Source organism: Colias croceus, chromosome 14, assembly GCF_905220415.1.
Source record: "Colias croceus chromosome 14, ilColCroc2.1".
NCBI classification, from domain to species: Eukaryota; Metazoa; Arthropoda; class Insecta; order Lepidoptera; family Pieridae; genus Colias; species Colias croceus.
In genome coordinates, this window is record NC_059550.1 from 6,722,696 (window position 1) to 6,740,776 (window position 18,081).

The window sequence follows — 18,081 nt, forward strand, 5'->3', positions numbered from 1 at the left end:
ACCTATTATCTTACTATTGTTATAGCCTATTATTATATAGATTCTAGGTACTTATGACTTAGAGTGTAAAGCATTTTTTCGTTGCGTTCAAAAACAAAAAAAGATTCTAGGTATGCAATGTTCTAATACTGAACAACACTGAATTCGAGTTTTCGTTAACACCAAAAGATCACGAAAGAATGCTCTTGCTCTAGCTCTAGCTCTATGTTCGTTTGAACTTTGAAGTAAATGCACCGTAATATTGCAATGATCTAAATGATGAAAAACAACTCTAAAAGAAGTAATAATTTTATTTGTAAATTCATTACGGGAAAAAAAACACACTCGGATTATGGTTGTAAATACATTTCGTTGCGTGAAATGATGCTTCGCACAGATCTTTATACGAGTCAGCTGAAACAAAGTAAATTAGTTTTTATTTAGTAGTTAGGTATGAATAGACATTTAGACTTGCATAATAAAGAACTTCTTCGAATCAGAATACTTAGTCATGTTACTATTGAATTATGGATAAAAATATGGAAAAAAATCTAGGTCGAAAATTTCAAAACATTTTCTTACGAACAAACTAATCGTAAAAAAAACTGGGTTGTAATACGGTGCTGTCCTACAAATAGGTAACCATTTAAATTTCATGTAATTCTCGAATAATAGAGACATATTATAATACATATTTACGTTTTCCGGGATAAAATATAGCCTATACGGTTTCGGAAGAATCCCTCTAAGTAATGGTAAAAGAAATTTTGAAATCGGTCCAGTAGTTTTTGAGCCTATTCAATACAAACATACAAAAATACAAAGGTGTCCTCTTTATAATATTAGTATAGAATTAAAAATCAATGAACTCTACTTACCAACTTTTCTACAAGCAGTGATGGCTGCTTTGGTGGGCTCTTTTATTTCGTCAGGTAAAAGCAAATCAGCTTGTTTCATTGCCGCTTCGTAGTTAAGTTTACCATTTTTAATCTGTGGATGAATTAGAATATTATGAACCTACTTAGGTAATTATTTAGTGATTTTTTCAAAGCTTCAAGGGATTGTGGACTTGAGTATTCAATATAAATTTCAGCTTGATGCCTCAACGCTTTTGGATCATTCGTTCGTATGTACCTAGTTCTATAATAGCTATAATTAATATCATTTTAATGTAAAAGTAAGTACGTACCGCGTTAGCCATCTTCATAATACAAGCGATGTAGCACATAACTTCTTTTTCTTCGATGAACTGACCAGTCGCGATACCATCTATTTTTTCTAAAATATAAAAAAATAAACCGAAATGATTTGCTACTGACTCAAACGAATTATTATAATTTATAATATATAATTAGTTTTTGTTCTTCCGCTTAGTATTTAGATTAACTTTTTATGCTTATCCTAAATTTTACCTAAATCGTCGTATGAATTGAGCAAAACAGATGTCTCCATTATGGTGCCAAAGTAATGATCAAGTTATCCTTACTAATATTTTAAAATATTCGTTTGTTTGTTTGCCTTTCAAGTCGAGGATTTAATGGTATTATTTATTTGTAGGTATTTAGGTTTGAAGCGCTTTCTTACCGTCCTCAACATTGTTTTTGGGTTGACAGGATTTTCTCATCATTTTCCCAGTTGATTTAATTTGTTTCATAGTCATCTGTAATTAAATGAAATCTGAAATGATTTGTAACAGATTCTTGCGCTTTTATTTATTTAATAAACAAATATAAGTGTTGAGACATCGACTCTACATGAATCAACACAAGAATTCACCTCACCCCTCACCTCACAAAATATTTCCCCTCACAAAATATTTGTGGGTTTTATCTCATTTACTCTACATAAGAAGAGCACGGGATAAATGATATTTTAATGTAGTGTTTGAAGCATTTATACATATTTATTAGATATACAAACCTACTAAGCCAGACGGAGACAAAATATACAACAAACCAAAAATCGCTCAGCAGTAGGTAATTGAGTTATAATGTTGTACTTAATCCGACTAAATTTAAAGTAAACATTCCTAGAGCCAAATAAACAATATTGTAGAACATATTTTGCTATTTTAGTAAGAAAAAGTATATTAGAGATACTTACTGCATCACAAATAATGATGGTAATCAAAAATTTAAGGATAACCAGCAAAACGGACATGGTCTTTAGTCATGAAATATTTTCACGTTGTGAAACTTATATGCGAGAGATAATTGATTAATAGCTGTCGTATTTCACACCCATTTAAACTAAGTGTGCCCACAAGTTAGTTCATATTGGAATATTGTTTCTTTTTTTGAATAGGTATTTTCATCTTTTTAATATAACGTGTGAACTTACCAAATAATATACGTCCGTTCTTTCTTGTGGAAAGTCAAATGTGCAAACATTCATTATATTTTTATATGGTAGTTAACCTTTATATGGTAGTTACCTAAAGGTATTCGTGGACCATCTCCTTTCTCCTGTGACGTAAAAGATCCGATTCAATCGATGGTTTTTTCTTCTAATTATGTATGTACCTTGATCAAATGTATCCCTTTATGTAGTAAATATGGTCATACTATTTTCACAGATCAACGTTTAACACAATTAAAGGTTCTTGTTATTAATTGCTAGTTATATCACACCTTCCTTAATTGTTTATATTTCCTGTCAATCAATTCCTCAATCGTCTTTCTTTCGTAAGAAATTTTGAAACAATTATTCTTCTATAGCTTTTTACATTTACAAAAGAGAAATTGCTCATGATTATATTAAATTGTGGGGAGTTCACATTTATATCAAGACTAAGAAAAGGATTTACAGAACACAACATAAAACTAAACTAAAATAAAACAATACCTACTTGGCTCCATGAAATGCCTTATTAAGTTATCACGTTTATGAGACAGTAATAACTTACTTTTATCCGTTAATGTATCATTTACAATGCATAAGTGGCTAATAATTCTCTATAAAACAATGAAAGGCATACAATTCAGGTTAGTTTTTTTATTTTAGCGACACGTTTTTATTTTACTATGAGTTTAGAAAGACGGTTATTTATTTTGTTTTTTTTGTTGTACGTTATTTGTCCGGCTTTTGGGGTAAGTGCTGTTTTGTAAAATCCTATTAATTGAAGCTTAATGTTGTTGTGTAAAATTTCAAGAGCAAGAGCGAGCAGAGATCTATTTCGATAAGTTTTTGGGTAAAAATAAATAAGTAAAGTATAATGATAAGTTGTATTTTTAATCGATATTTTTATTTCTTCACTTTCTATCAAATTATATCGTGTTTTGGTATTGCTATGGAATAAAACAGAAGGAAGAAGACAGTTAGGTACATGACACACGGTGGAAGTTGGTAGAAGCCTTGGACGCGCCGATTAAAAACATGTTAAAATGTATTAAAACATCAAATTGCTCGAAAATAATCGTATTTTTTTAACATTTAAACTAACGAATTGTTAAAATCGTTGGTTTAATTAAAAAAAATTAAATGGTTGGATTAAATCTCAGTTATAATTATTTTCTTAAAATTCTGCGTTCCCTTAATTTCTGTAGATGACGCGGCAACAATTGAAGAATTCTGGAAAACTTATGAAGAAGTCGTGTATGCCTAAAAATGATGTGACAGAAGGTACTGTAGTAAAATTAATTTTAGTATGGTGAATAAATTAATTTAAATTCTATACTTTTCATCAACTTAGGTACCTACTAGTTAATTGAACGTAAAATGTTTAAAAAAATGAATAGAATTTAATAGGCCTACCTATTATAGTATTATTTTACCTGTGTACTGCATAGTGCATATTATATAAGGACTTTGTTGAATCTTCCTTCTTTCCAGCAGGAAAGTATGATAATATGTTACATGAACTTCTGTTATTTAGGTGAAAAGGTGAAAAAGGACTTTCTTTCTTCTAAGTTGTTATCAATGTTTAATTTACTGTTGTGTTGTTATAGATCAAGTTGGTCAAATCGAACAAGGGAAGTTTATTGAAGAAAGAAATGTTATGTGCTACATAGCTTGCGTTTACACTATGACACAAGTTGTAAGTAAATTAAAATATCAAAACGATAATAATATACACAAAAAATTATAGGTAATGAAGATGAAGAAATTAATCAATGGAATTTAGGGCGGCCGTACACGGACCGCTTCAAGCAGTTGAGACCAACCGCTTGAAGCCGCGACCGCGCGGTGAACTATAGGCATTCATTCACTGCCGTACACGTGACGGCTCGAGCCGTCGCGACCGCTTCAAGCCGTCAACTGTATGACGAAATTCCACCGTGCCGTTGACGGCTCGCGAGCGGTCGTGAGGCATACACTGACTGCTCGAGCCGTTGACTGCGCTAGAGCCGTCGACGGTTCCCTTCCCCCCTGAAAATCAATGACTTGACTAGTCAAAAAAATCAACCGCTCGAGCGGTTGGTAGCGACGGCTCGAGCAGTTGACGCCAACCGCTCGAGCCGTCCGTGTACGTCGCTCAGCCGTTAACTGCTCGAGCGGTCCGTGTACGGCCGCCCTTAAACACACAATTGTACGATTTACTTGTCGAATTGACAGTTCTTGAATCGTTCTTTCAATATTTTCAGCTTGTAAATAGATAGATACTTAAATTATTAGATCAAATTGAAGATATCTTGGTCGCACTACTCAATCTGTATAAATTATGATACTTATAACAAAAGGTTTCTCACATTTCTCATGTTTTGATATAATATATACGTTGACATAACGAAAATAAAGCCGATTTAAACTATTAAAAATTACAATATATCGAATCAAAAGGTAAAGAACAATAAACTGAGTTACGACGCGGTAATAAAACAAGTCGACACCATGTTTCCTGCAGAGATGAGAGATGCTGTGAAAGCTTCAGCTGCAAACTGCAAAGACATTAGTAAGTGTTCTGTATGTTTGTATTTATATTTGATGTATAAAAATTTGCTAAAGGACTAATGTGCTGTCTTTTTTGTATAAAATATTAATTGTGGAATAATAACAGAGGTAAAACCTGAGCTTTTACAAACATACAAAAACGTAGAGCTCATTGGTAAATTTAATGGAAGAGTCGCTTTAAAAAATTAACGTTGCATCACAGAATACTAACTACGCTAGTTGCATGACAGTGATACAAAAACTGAACGAAATGTTGAATTTCTATTCTTCTAGTGACCAAGTACCATAAATCATACAAATAGAATATGGCACATTGAATAAAAAATATTCTCACATTAATCTGTTGCAGGTAAAAAGTATAAAGATATATGCGAAGCATCTTACTGGACCGCGAAATGTATGTACGATTATGATCCAAAAAATTTCGTGTTTCCTTAAAAAAGTTATTGTCTTCAAAAGAATCTTTCAAAAATATTAAATCATTGCGAATATTGTTTCCATGCTTTATTTAATAAAAACACATTTATTTCTTTCTATAATCTCGATATACCTACGTCTAACATACAATATATTATATTATTAAAAAAAAGTTATCTAACAGCTATTTAAAATTTTCTACCCAAAGGTAAAAATCTGATAGAGCAATATTGTATCATTAAAAATAAACTAATAGCAAATCATTCCGATTTAAATGAACTGGGTTATTCTCGAAATAGGTAGGTACCATGTTATTTCAACCGTTTAGCAAATTACAGGATCAAGAACATATAATTTTGGTGAATTTGACGATTCGTTTAAATTCTTATTAGGTATTGTAATATTGTTAACATAACTTCACTTGTAATATTAATTTTGATGTTTGCACTACAATGGGGCGGACTACTACCTTGATAGTGATTTTGTTATGTTTTTTATCCTACACGTATGGGGTGAGTAATGAGTTTTGGTAATAATTGATACGAATGTGATGCCTAAAATAATTGATATCTAAAGTGATGCCAAAAAAATGTTTTTTCTTTTCACAAATCGACAATACTCACGAATGATTTTTTAATCGTAACGTTTAATTTAAAGATGACAAGAGTACAGTTGAAAAAGACGATGACCGTTATGAAAAACCAGTGTATGCCGAAACACAAAGTTACGAATGGTAAATATATTTTATTACAAGTAAATTATATCCAAAGAGAGTTAAATAAATTAATAAGGATTTTGTTTTTTCATAGACAAAGTTGGGCAAATCGAGCAAGGAGTTTTTATTGAAGACCACGATGTTATGTGCTATATCTCTTGTGTTTATAAAGCGGCTTTAGTGGTAAGTTTTTAAACAGATAATTATTTAAAGCCTGACTCATGTCTGCTACCTTAATAAATCAAGGAATTTTCAATGTAAATTTATTATATTATGTACCAGCAAAATATCTACTAGCCGAAACAGCAAAAAAAGTTATTTCTTTTGGTATCGTTAAAGTTATGGATCTATAAAATAATGTGAATAGCGATGCCGGAATTTAACGTGTTTATATTGTAGCTTGCACGCATGATACAGAAATAATGATTCAAGTCAACCTCTATGAAAGAGATAAAATTGTTAGGAAAATAATATGTTAAAAAAAGTAAATGATTGAAAGAATAATGCGCAAGCATTCCATTTTTTAGTAAATCCATACTTATATTATAAATGCGAAAGTAACTCTGTCTGTCAGTCTGTTACTCAATCACGCCTAAACTACTGAACCAATTTGCATGTAATTTGGTATGGAGATAACTGACATTTTAAATTTAGTAGACAGACAACCTATTTGTTTGATTCTTTTAAGTGAGGAGTAGGGAAAGGGTTTTTTAAAGGGGCATACAAATTAGCACATGCTATGCATGCAAATTACTCTAATCACAATAATATAGTACCTAACTACCTACCTACTAGTAACTAGATTAATCTGGTAAACATCATCATCTCATATACTTAATGTTTTTTTTTAACAGGTAAAAAACGAAAGACTTGATAAAGATCTTATATCAAAACAAATAGATATTCTTTATCCAAAGGAACTAAGAGCTACAGTTAAAAGTGGAGTTCAAAGTTGTTGTGATGTTCGTAAGTAATATTATACGTTGTAATAAAAAGACGTGTGGCTCTCGGGGACTGCCGCGGTAAAGCTATTGCATAGCATGCCTTCAAGCCACACCTCCGAGCCCGGGGTGCCTCGGGGTGGGCAGCGTGAGTGATTCGGTCCCAGCGCTCAAGGATCGCGATAGAAGCTATATGCAATAGCTTAAAATATAATTTGTTGTATTGTATTAGCCTGTTATGTCCCAAATGCTGAGCAAAGCGCTTCCATGAATCACGATCTTGTGGTATTGTAGACCAGTCTCTATTAAATTGGTCCAGTTCATCCCGCCATATTTTCTCCTCTTTTATAAATTAAATGTAATTATATTTTATATTGTACCTATTATTTTATATTACGGAACTGCATAACATTATTGTAATATTTTTTAGTCCACGTTTGAGCACACGAGTTTCTAATTAATAACATCTTAAAAATGTCTGGATAAATTTGATTTTAAAGAAATGGAGGAAAATGTAAAAATGACTGGTATAAATTTTGTTTTAAATGACTGACTTGTTTAACATTGTTTAGGTCATCTTCTCTTTAGAAGAGACTACACTCACTCTGTGTCTTTACATTTTAATACCTAATAATCTAATGTTTGTTACAGAGAATAAGTACGACGATGGTTGTGAAGGAATTTTCCACGCCACTAAATGCTTATATGAATATGATCCAGCAAGCTTTGTTTTTCCATAAGTATCTATGAATAAATAAAATCCTTTTTCTGGCAGATTTAGTTCTATTTATTTTATTTAACTTTACTCGCAATAAATAAATAAATAAATAAAAAATCTCACCTGAAAGATGGAAGAGTTGTGAGAGAAAAATAGTATGAGTACTCACTTAGTCTTTTATGTTATAGAGTTTTTGCCTGTTCATTTAATTAATAGTTTGAGATTGACTCGAAAAAGGCGGTCACAAGAAAATGTATCTACATTCTACACCAATTATAATTTAATACCATAAAGCCTCGATATAATCCAATTTAATTTTTCAGCATATTATTCAAGCATTCAAAACTTTAAAGAGGCATTTCCATATTTTACTCTTTCTACTTTATACTAGGTAGATATTAACCTGAACTAAATAAAATTTGTGAATATGTGTTATTCGTGTATTATTAATTAATCCTATGTGAAAAGCAGCACTAGCAGTTAACAAATGAGCGCTTTTGGGTAGTGCATAAGCAGCATAAGCCTATGGCTTCTTAAATTTCTTCACCAGCACTTAACGTTAATCGACACTATACCGTGATATACTGGCAAGAGATGGCGCAGAGTCAAATGGAGGCTCTTATTGTCGGAGGCCAAGACTCACTTTGAGTCCCTGCGTCACTCTAGTAAGTAAGTAAGTATACCGTGATATAAACACACTCTTATAATAATAAGAACTTGCTATAAATACACAGCCTCGTACTTTGAGGTATTCCTCCACAATTTGCAATGAAACTTCTTAAAATGTACGCTCGGTTAATTTTTTGTATGTTTTTAACGATTTTAACTGGAAATAACGTCTTGACGGTAAGTTGTATTAAAACCACGATGTGCTAAACAAGAAACAAAATGCTAACTTAATTGTGTAATTATAGTTGACTAGACAACAGATAAAAAATTCGGGGAAGTTGCTGAAAAAAACCTGTATGCCGAAAAACAACGTTAATGAAGGTAAGTAAATTATGCACATTGGGTTGTTTATAAATATACTAGGTATGTATTTTTAGATTTGAAGCTAAAAGGTTTTTTTCAAATTTAATGCTATAATTACACACATGTTTTTATAAAAATAAAATCCAGTTTATCCAAATGATAAAGTTATCATACTTTTCTGACGCAAATACCTATTTAAATTATGCTTAATTTGTTTTTAAGATCAAGTGGGTTCTATTGATCAGGGAAACTTCATTGAGGAAAGAAATGTTATGTGTTACATCGCTTGTATTTATTCAATGGGCCAAGTTGTAAGTATGGATATTTTTTTTTTTAAATTATGTTTTTACGCACATAAATAGAATAAAATTGATATTTGGTACATTTTTAACGAAGTCGTAATTTTTTTTATCATGTTAAATCAGGTTAAAATCTTATGAAAATCTGTAAAGCACTTCCGTAGAGCATTAACAGATAATGTATCTAATATTATTATTAAGTTTCAAGTTTCAAATGATCTCAGACAAGAATGATAGGATGCAAATTATGTAAGTGTAATTTTATGTAAATTGCATTTTATTATAGACAGGTTCCCATGATACACGTCATACATAAATTTTATTTCTATATCACGTTCACTGCGGCACCTAAAATGCCAAACTTACCGTTGTTGCGGCATGTCTTCCATACTTCACATCGGCAAGTTCACCACTGTGCGTCATGAGCCATTTTTATCACATCGCACCTTCTGACTTTGAAGGTTAATAATTTCATGAAATTTCAAGATATTTCAAAAATTTTTTTCAGATAATAGTATAATATATAGTCTAGTATATACCGCATAAAAAGCTTTTAGTTTGACCCAATAGTTTAAAAGATATGAGGGAAAATGTAAACCCCTGATTTTGTGAAAAATTATTTGCCATCCCGCACTGCGTTGATACGGCATGTTTACAGTAATAGCGATGGGAAACACTGTAAAATAAAACATCGATATCGATATAAATCAATTTTGTATATTTCAGTCTGTTTGTATTAACAGATAACGAGATCGTCGATACAAAAAAAAAAAAACACATATAAAACAAGGTACTTGATAGAGTACTATCAGGAAATTGTTCAGTAACTTTTGTTTTAATTTGTTCAGTAACTTTTGTTTTAATGTTTTATATTATTTTTACAACTGTCATAACATTTTTGCATTTATGCTTCGTAATAAAAGAAAATAAAGAAACTAAAGCCTCTAATTTATCAGTCATTTAAAAATTTGATAACGACGCGTGCGGTCCTGGTACATCACTATGCGAGACTGACACGCGGCGCGCTCGCAGTACAGTGCGGCATGAGGTGCTTGTCCATGGCAAAATATTTGACATGCCGCACATAAAAGAAACGGTTTATTTTCTATGCGTTGTGTCCAATATTTTGCTATACGATTTTTAAACGAAATTGAGTCCTACTTCAAACTCTGATCACAAAAATATATTTGTCTCTTTTCTAGTCATTGATTAACATATAAAAAACCTCGCCGCACCACGGTGAAAACTGCGATTTTGGGCGCCGCACTGTGGTGTAGTCGCTGATGGCCCGATACTGGACATGCCGCAGTGAACGTGATATTTATGCTTGAACTTGACCTATTATGAATTAACTTATAATGTAAGGGGTTTTCCACAAATAAAGGCAACAATCATATTAATAATATGATGTTATATAACATCGTCATGCCAACAAGTCTGTAATCATATAGGTCCATTTAATGTAGAGATATATTTTTATTAACATTTAACGTTTCTATATAATGAATTGTATTGACTCGTGACTCGTGACAAATACATGACTAAATAGTAGTTCATCAGTAATAACTGTTGTGAAGAGAGAACATTCTAACAATAGAGGGGTGATATTGTATGCAATGCACCCCTCTATTACCTACATAATACTCTATACCTACATAATAACTAGTTAAACTTAGCGGGAGCGATTTGACTTTTTAAAAAAAAAAATAAAAAAAAATAAAATTAAAATTAAACTTATTTAATTACTTAACTATAACAAGTGGACGATTTGGAGTCACAAATGTTAATGCCAGAATTACATGCATGGTACCATCGATACAATATTGCGAAACAAATGTTTTCCATTATGTGGAAATTGGAATGCTTATGTTAAATTGCAAGAACTCTCCGGTGGTCTTGCTGAGGCCAGCGGAAGGCTATTGCTCAACCTAACACAGAGGGTTGGGGTGGATGCGTAACTCCTCCCTCCTTAAGTGCGAAATTATCGGTTTGTTCATTTTTAATAACTATCCGATGATTTCGCAGACACATTACATTTAATATCTTATAACGAAGTAAGTAAAGTAAAAATAGAATTACAAGTACAAAGATTAAAAATAGAGACGTATAGCCTAAAGTAGCACTGAATCTAAAGTTTCTTTCACTGTTGACCATTTCACTATCACTGAACACTGATTGCTTTAATATCGTTGACATATATTTAACTTCGTCCAAGTTGATTCCTCGCATATTGAGTACACGTGTACTGGATAATATTGGAGTTCTATTCACAGGTAATTGCGGCAAAACTATAACTTTTGTTGGTTCTACAGGATCATTCTCAGTAATTTCTTGGTGAGGGCGAATCGTTATATTCTGGATCTCGATGCTACATGGTTCGTCGATGGTCATTATGTATGTGCCCACGACAGGATATTTGCTGACATCACCATTGCAAATTTGAGTCAGAGTATTTCTGTACTTTGAGAAAAGTATCCAACTTATAGATGTGATTCTTTGAATTCTCACATTCTCTATATTGATTAGCTGTTGTTCGCAGTGCATTGGGTTTCCTTCAAATTTAAGCAGTTGTTCTATGCAAGTAGTTTCAGGATAAGGCGTTTGATTTTGTTCATCGCATAGAAATTGTTCTCCAGCAGCGAGCGATCGGCACGGTTTTACGATCGGTAAGTATTTCATCCCCTTTGCCAACAGGTAAGGATATTTAGGAAAAATGGAAAGGGTTTTACTATTGGAAGCACGGTACATAGGTATAGAGTATAATTTGTAATAGTTATAAGTATAATTATCTGTAATTGGAACCTCCATTATGAACGTAATCTGGTTTTGTTTAATATATGATTTAACATTAATAGTTTCTTCTAGTTTTAGTAAATTTGCCTCACTCGCTTTAAACACTAAACTTTCAGTTTGAGATATAAGAACTAAATGTTGCAACAACTCTGTAGAATTAATAATGCTTTGATGTAGTATGGATACTTTACTAAATGCTAGAGCAGTCTCTACTTCCCCTAATTTTATAAAAATAGTACGAAAGTTACTTACAAATAAATTTAAAAGGCTTACAACATAAGTAGTATAAACCCAATGATTATCCTTAGATGCTAATTCCTTAATCATAGATTCTACAATTTTTACACGCTTAAGTATCTAATATATTAGAATTTTGATTTAAGACTTCAGTAGGATTGATAAAACTATAGAGGATTTTAGATATTAAAGTAATTTTATTTCTAATGATAGTTTGATCGTTTTCAAGTTTAGCTGTAAGTTTGTCGTATCTCGTTGCGTCACTATAGTCTAAATTTATTTTTATTTTTAATAGGGACCTTAGTCTTCCTTTTACCAATCTCTATCGGTATAACGTTCCTTGAACCTTGTCCTATAAAGTTGGTTTTATGGAGTATAGGTATACCGGACGATTCTACAATATTAGCTGAATGAACTGTATCCGATTTCGACGTTACAAATTGTGACCTTCTAGGAGAACTCAGCGCCGATAGAGTTTCAGGATCGGGAATAGATATCGTCTCACTAGAATCGCGTTCTGATATAGAAATTGTACTATTGTCTCTATCGCCTATATTAATAACCATAGATTCGTTTTCGTTATCGGAATGCGTAGCGTTAACCCTAATTCTAGACAAAGCATCTGCGTTTAAATTTTGCTTTCCTTTCTTATAAACTATTTCATAGTCATAGTCTTGGAGTCGAAGTCGCCAACGAGTCAATTTACTACTTGTATCCTTTTGAGAGTTAAGCCATGATAAAGGTTTGTGATCTGTATATATCATAAATTTCTTGCCATAAAGATAAGGCCTAAAATGTTTAATAGCCCAAACAATGGCTAGACACTCGCGTTCTATGGTGCTATAGCGTGATTCGGTGTCACTTAAGGTGCGACTTGCATATGCAACGGGTTTGTCGCTTCCAATGGGGCCCTGTGATAATACTGCGCCCAACGCAACATTAGACGCATCAGTCGTTAAGATAAAAGGTTTTTCAAAGTCTGGGTATTGCAAAAGTGGTGCATTCGTTAGGAGTTCCTTACATCTATTGAATGCGTCTATGTAATTTTTATCTAAAATGATTTTATTTCGTTTTTTCAAGCAAGATGTTAAGGGTTTCGTTACATGTGCAAAATCTGTAATAAACCGTCTATAGTATCCGATAAGACCAAGAAAAGATTTGATCTCAGTAGTTGTTTTGGGTATCGGGTAATTAAGTACTGCAGTAATTTTATCGTCATTAGGTTTCAGTCCATCTTTACGCCTCGCTCGTCTCGCTCGTCTACCTCAATTTGATGATAACCGCTTGCTAAATCAAGTGTAGTGAAGTAGAGGCTCTTACCAAGTTTGTCCAGTAAGTCAGTAATATTAGGAAGTGGATAACGATCGTCAACAGTCACATCATTAAGTCTTCGATAATCAACTACCATACGCCATTTTATTAATCCGGAAGCATCGCGCTTCTTCGGAACTAAATGAACTGGAGCATTCCACGGGGAATGTGATTCTCGTATTACATTGTCTTGAAGTAATTTTTCGACTTGTCTATTAATTTCATCTGCTTGCGCAGGAGCCTGTCTATACGGTCTAACAAAAATCGGGTCTTCGTTTTTGGTATTAATTTTATGTTTAACTTCGTTTGTAAAACTTAATGGGATTTGTTCGCAATAAAATATGTCCCTATATTCGTGACATAGTGCGAATATCTTATTACGCTCTATTTCACTAGTGTGGTCAAGTCTCAGCTTTGATAAATTATTTTTGAGTAATTCGTCGTTTTCGTTGTCGTTGTGTTTGTCGTCATGCACAAAGTTACAATCAGAAAGGTCTGATGTTTCAAGAGGTTCGTTAATTTTCAGGGTCATGGGTGATTCTACGCTATTCTGGATTATTGTTGTTGCATAGCCATTAATACAGTTAACTAGTGCTGAGGGCATTCTTACTCCGGGTTTAAATTCTTTAAAGTCAATTACTGCAACACCTGAGTGAAGGTCGGTAGGAATTCTTACCTTTTGTTCACATCGGGGTGGCAAGTGGATAATATAATCTAAGTTATTATAAATGATGGGGATGTCTGTGTTCTTGGTTCTCAGTAGCAAATGTTTCAGGTCAATTATTGCGTCTATTTTTTTTAGTAGGTCATTACCTATAAGTCCGTCATAGCGTTCATCTACGTCATACAAATGAAATTTGTGGTCGTCAGGGGTATTTAACGTTGGAAAAAGCGGAATTTCTATAACTTCGTCATGTTGACTGGATGCATGGGTGCTTATAACTTTAAAGGGTTCATATTTTATAAAATTCGGAAAATATTGGTAGGCAATTCGGGGGCTGATAAATGATCGCGTGCTCCCAGTATCAATCATAAATTTGGAATTAATTTCAGGAATATAAATGTGTGGCAATTTCAGACTTGGATCGCAATTTAACTCTATGATTTTTTCTTTGTAGAGGCTTTCGTTCGAAAATTTTCTTCATCAGACGGATGCACATTAATGTCTTGGGTATCGTCAGTGGGTGTATAAATCTCACTCTCATCGTATTCGTAATTCGTATCATAAGGATTACAGCCATAGTAATTCGTATAGTCGTAAGGATTATAGTCATCGTAATAATTGTCATTATACAGTAAGTCGGTTTCGTTCACTCTAAAACCTGGCTGAGTTATATTTTGTGGTCGAGGGGGTGCTGTCCTCATGGAAACGTCAGTAGTCTCAAAGTGGTTATTTTGAGGAGGTCTTTGACCAAAATTCTGTGGCGTTATACCAAAAGTTTGAGGAGGCCTATAACCAAATTGTGGATTTTGATTGAATGAAGGCTTATACCCGAACTGTGGGTTTTTATTAAACGGTTGTTGAGGTGTAAATTTAAAACCAAATTTTGCCTGCTGTGCATTTTGAGGTACATTTGGTATCCCAAAATTAAATCTTTGTTGAGGATTATTTTGTAAAAATTGGGGCACCGTAACGTTAGGCGTTTGCCTCGGCAGCGTTGTATTATTGTGGATACGATTGCGCGATTGGTATTGCTCGTGAAAATTAACTTCTTCTAAAACGATTTCTAAAGCCTGTTCTAATGTACTAGGTGATTTCAGTCTTACAATACGCACCATGCTTTCGGGCAAATTATAAAAGAAAACGTTCAGGGCTGTATGATTATAAATCGCAATTTTCGCGCGTTTAATTTCCATATCTACCGATAAATTTACCTTCGATATTAATAATGATCGAATATTCTGTATCCTATTACAAAATTCAAGGTAACTTTCGCCGGATTTAATTTTACAGGACTCGAGAGAGATTTTTATGCAATCCTCACTACGCGGATCACCAAAATGCTGTTCTAGTAATTCCTTTAAAGCGGGCCAAGTATTAATGTCTTCGCGCTCGGATAATAACGCGGCGGCATCGCCTATTAATCTACTAGTTATGGCATGTAAAACGTAAATATTCTGTTCTTCATGCCCTCTAAATTTATTAATTATATATTCACATTTTCGAAAGAATAGATTCAAAATTCTTTTGTCTCCACCAAAAAGAGGAATAAGCTTTAACATATCACTCGGAATTGTTATTACGTTTACGCTTTCCATGTTAAATAAGTACAGAGTAATTAAAGTTCTGAAGTCTTTAACCAATTACAATAATTTCGAATTATAAAAATCACACACACACAGAAATCAATTTAAAACACAATATAATAAAAATTATTAAAATATAGCAGAATAAAAAATTATATGTTATCAATTACTATAAAAATTAAAACTTGAAGTAAAGTGAATCACATATAAAATATAAAATTTCTTTATGCAAAAATTCATTTACTTTTCTTATGTAAAACTTTTATTTAAGTTACATTCTATAGCTAATTAGTCTGTGCAGAGTTTTATGCAAGACAATTCTTAGAATTAAATACGATATTCCTTATTGTATAAGTTATAACTAATTACTGATTTAATAGAATTTCATATTAAAACCAGATCCGTTATAGTGAGAGACGTTCAATCCCAAAATAACAGTAAAAAAAATAGTTAAAAGTCAAAATTACACTCTCGTGAAAAGGATATAGGAATATATGAGAAAGGATGGCAAAAAGTTTTACTCACCAACCGATCGTCGATCCCATGTCCTTGTCGTGGTCGTTTAACAAATTTATATTTCGGTTCTTTTAGGATAGCACGGCCTTTATAGCAATGTTCTAGGGCTAATTTTGAAGACCTCTAGACATGCAGACCTTATGTGGCTATCCTACCGGCTGCGCCAGTTAAACTTAGCGGGAGCGATTTGACTTTTTAAAAAAAAAAAAAAAAAAAATAAAATTAAAATTAAACTTATTTAATTACTTAACTATAACAAGTGGACGATTTGGAGTCACAAATGTTAATGCCAGAATTACATGCATGGTACCATCGATACAATATTGCGAAACAAATGTTTTCCATTATGTGGAATGCTTATGTTAAATTGCAAGAACTCTCCGGTGGTCTTGCTGAGGCCAGCGGAAGGCTATTGCTCAACCTAACACAGAGGGTTGGGGTGGATGCGTAACTAACTACCTTATAAGAAAATAGAAAATATTTATTTTTTAACTACAATAAATAAACTGTAAAGTAATAGGCACAAATCAATCATCAATAATGCTTTATTATTTTCTAGGTTAAGAATAATAAAATAAACCATGATGCAATGATAAAGCAGGTGGATATGATGGCTCCACCCGAAATGAAAGATCCTTTGAAGGCAGCGATAGAAAAGTGCAAGGGAGTTGGTTAGTTGCATTTAGGTTAATAATAAATATATAGAGATAAACAGCCTTACTTATAAACGTCTCTCAAATTAAAGAGCCCCTCTGTTTACTCCTTTCAGCCCGGGCGATTCTATAATCTATTATTTTTCTGACCCGTCAGTAACTAGGTATAAGAAAATTGTATTGAAATCTCGAAAAAATGCACAGCTTTGAGCGAAATCAGACTGTTTCAGTTAGCTCTATATTTTTAATGAGATTGCACAACTGATGTTGTCAATTTAAGTAGTAGTTCAGGATACATCGCCCATTTTTGCAAGTGACTACTATCAAGCTAATTTTCCGTTTGTAGCTTTATTTTGATGAGACGCCCAATAATTTCGTGTACGAAAGTCTCGATTGTGGTAGCTAACAGAGATAACAAGGATAAAAATTTTTGATTTGATGGTTCTCAAATATTTATTACTAACTGAATTTTTTTTTTGTTCAATCTCAAGATAATTGCCTAAATTATTCGAAAAAATATTTGTCCTACAAAATCTATGGTTTGTTCAAAGAGTCCCCCTTTCTAAAGTGTATCGATTACGAGGTCATCATAAATGATTACTAACAAGCTGATTTTTTTGTTTTCACTTAGTTAATGTTTATATAATTCAACAGACATAATTATTGTCCTACAAATTGCGTAATTAATATTTGAGAACCATCAAATCAAAAATTTTTATCCTTGTTATCTCTGTTAGCTACCACAATCGAGAGTTTCGTACACGAAATTATTCGGTGTCATTAAAATAAAGCTACAAACGGAAAATCAGCTTGATAGTAGTCACTTGCAAAAATGGGCGATGTATCCTGAACTATAGCATCGAATTGAAAACCAAAAACATTAGATAATTAATCTGTGGATAATCTAATAGGCAACATTTAAATAAATAAATAATCAGTGTTTTACTGAGATTTTCGATTCTTAATAGTTTTATTTTATTTTCAGCGAAAAAACACAAAGATATATGCGATGCATCTTACTGGACCGCAAAGTGCTTATATGAAGCTGATCCCGTTAATTTTATATTTCCATAAAAATATGACATTCCTACTGTATTAAATGCCTATTAAATCATGTCTCCATTAATATTATATTATTTATTTAACTCTATAACTTTAAAAAGACAGAACAAGGCTTAATATTTATTCTGTCCGATCGCGAATATAATTTTATGCAGAAATCAAAATTCTCCCTTCTAGTGGGAGAAGTTCTAGTTCTTCTTTTTCGAGGTAGATACCCTTGTTTATAGATATCTTTTAGGTAAATTATGAACTGGACTTTTTTGTTAAAAAAGGCCTACTGGATACTTTAAGATTGGTACATAAATGAATAAAAATATACGAACAATAGCGT

The 18,081-nt window shown here is 32.5% G+C and overlaps 3 protein-coding genes across 5 annotated transcripts; 2 read left to right on the forward strand and 1 right to left on the reverse strand.

Moving 5' to 3' along the window:
* Nucleotides 1-272: 272 nt before the first annotated feature.
* LOC123697174 (general odorant-binding protein 72-like) lies at nucleotides 273-7,798 on the reverse strand. 3 transcript variants are annotated; one of them, XM_045643593.1, is made up of 5 exons: nucleotides 7,784-7,798; nucleotides 1,564-1,639; nucleotides 1,169-1,257; nucleotides 858-969; nucleotides 273-393 (listed from the first exon to the last, which is right to left on the reverse strand). In XM_045643593.1, exons 2-5 carry the CDS (start codon nucleotides 1,637-1,639, stop codon nucleotides 305-307), a joined length of 366 nt encoding a protein of 121 aa, XP_045499549.1. In that variant the 5' UTR covers nucleotides 7,784-7,798; the 3' UTR covers nucleotides 273-304. The 3 variants fall into 3 exon arrangements, with proteins under 3 accessions (XP_045499549.1, XP_045499548.1, XP_045499547.1); XM_045643592.1 differs by lacking the exon at nucleotides 7,784-7,798 and adding an exon at nucleotides 2,083-2,355 and having other exon boundaries at nucleotides 1,169-1,248; XM_045643591.1 differs by lacking the exon at nucleotides 7,784-7,798 and adding an exon at nucleotides 2,083-2,355.
* LOC123697582 lies at nucleotides 2,994-7,931 on the forward strand. The gene is made up of 10 exons (XM_045644124.1): nucleotides 2,994-3,068; nucleotides 3,525-3,600; nucleotides 3,927-4,015; nucleotides 4,759-4,870; nucleotides 5,219-5,304; nucleotides 5,697-5,798; nucleotides 5,944-6,019; nucleotides 6,096-6,184; nucleotides 6,856-6,967; nucleotides 7,594-7,931. The coding sequence occupies exons 1-10, from the start codon at nucleotides 3,003-3,005 to the stop codon at nucleotides 7,680-7,682; spliced, it is 897 nt and encodes a 298-aa protein (XP_045500080.1). The 5' UTR covers nucleotides 2,994-3,002; the 3' UTR covers nucleotides 7,683-7,931.
* A 403-nt stretch (nucleotides 7,932-8,334) lies between these two features.
* On the forward strand, nucleotides 8,335-17,859 carry LOC123697425 (general odorant-binding protein 19a-like). The gene is made up of 5 exons (XM_045643941.1): nucleotides 8,335-8,506; nucleotides 8,575-8,650; nucleotides 8,855-8,943; nucleotides 16,595-16,706; nucleotides 17,674-17,859. The coding sequence occupies exons 1-5, from the start codon at nucleotides 8,429-8,431 to the stop codon at nucleotides 17,760-17,762; spliced, it is 444 nt and encodes a 147-aa protein (XP_045499897.1). The 5' UTR covers nucleotides 8,335-8,428; the 3' UTR covers nucleotides 17,763-17,859.
* Nucleotides 17,860-18,081: the final 222 nt, after the last annotated feature.

Excerpts from the sequence above, each read along its gene's own strand:
- LOC123697174 (XM_045643591.1), bottom strand. The coding sequence starts at position 2,139 with ATGTCCGTTTTGCTGGTTATCCTTAAATTTTTGATTACCATCATTATT. Across the intron at positions 1,640-2,082 it reads CCATCATTATTTGTGATGCA|ATGACTATGAAACAAATTAA; the intron begins GTAAGTATCTCT and ends ATTTAATTACAG. Across the intron at positions 970-1,168 it reads TTATGAAGATGGCTAACGCG|ATTAAAAATGGTAAACTTAA; the intron begins GTACGTACTTAC and ends ATTCATCCACAG.
- LOC123697582 (XM_045644124.1), top strand. The coding sequence starts at position 3,003 with ATGAGTTTAGAAAGACGGTTATTTATTTTGTTTTTTTTGTTGTACGTT. Across the intron at positions 4,016-4,758 it reads TTTACACTATGACACAAGTT|GTAAAGAACAATAAACTGAG; the intron begins GTAAGTAAATTA and ends TCGAATCAAAAG. Across the intron at positions 5,799-5,943 it reads TTTTATCCTACACGTATGGG|ATGACAAGAGTACAGTTGAA; the intron begins GTGAGTAATGAG and ends TTTAATTTAAAG.
- LOC123697425 (XM_045643941.1), top strand. The coding sequence starts at position 8,429 with ATGAAACTTCTTAAAATGTACGCTCGGTTAATTTTTTGTATGTTTTTA. Across the intron at positions 8,651-8,854 it reads GAAAAACAACGTTAATGAAG|ATCAAGTGGGTTCTATTGAT; the intron begins GTAAGTAAATTA and ends TTTGTTTTTAAG. Across the intron at positions 8,944-16,594 it reads TTTATTCAATGGGCCAAGTT|GTTAAGAATAATAAAATAAA; the intron begins GTAAGTATGGAT and ends ATTATTTTCTAG.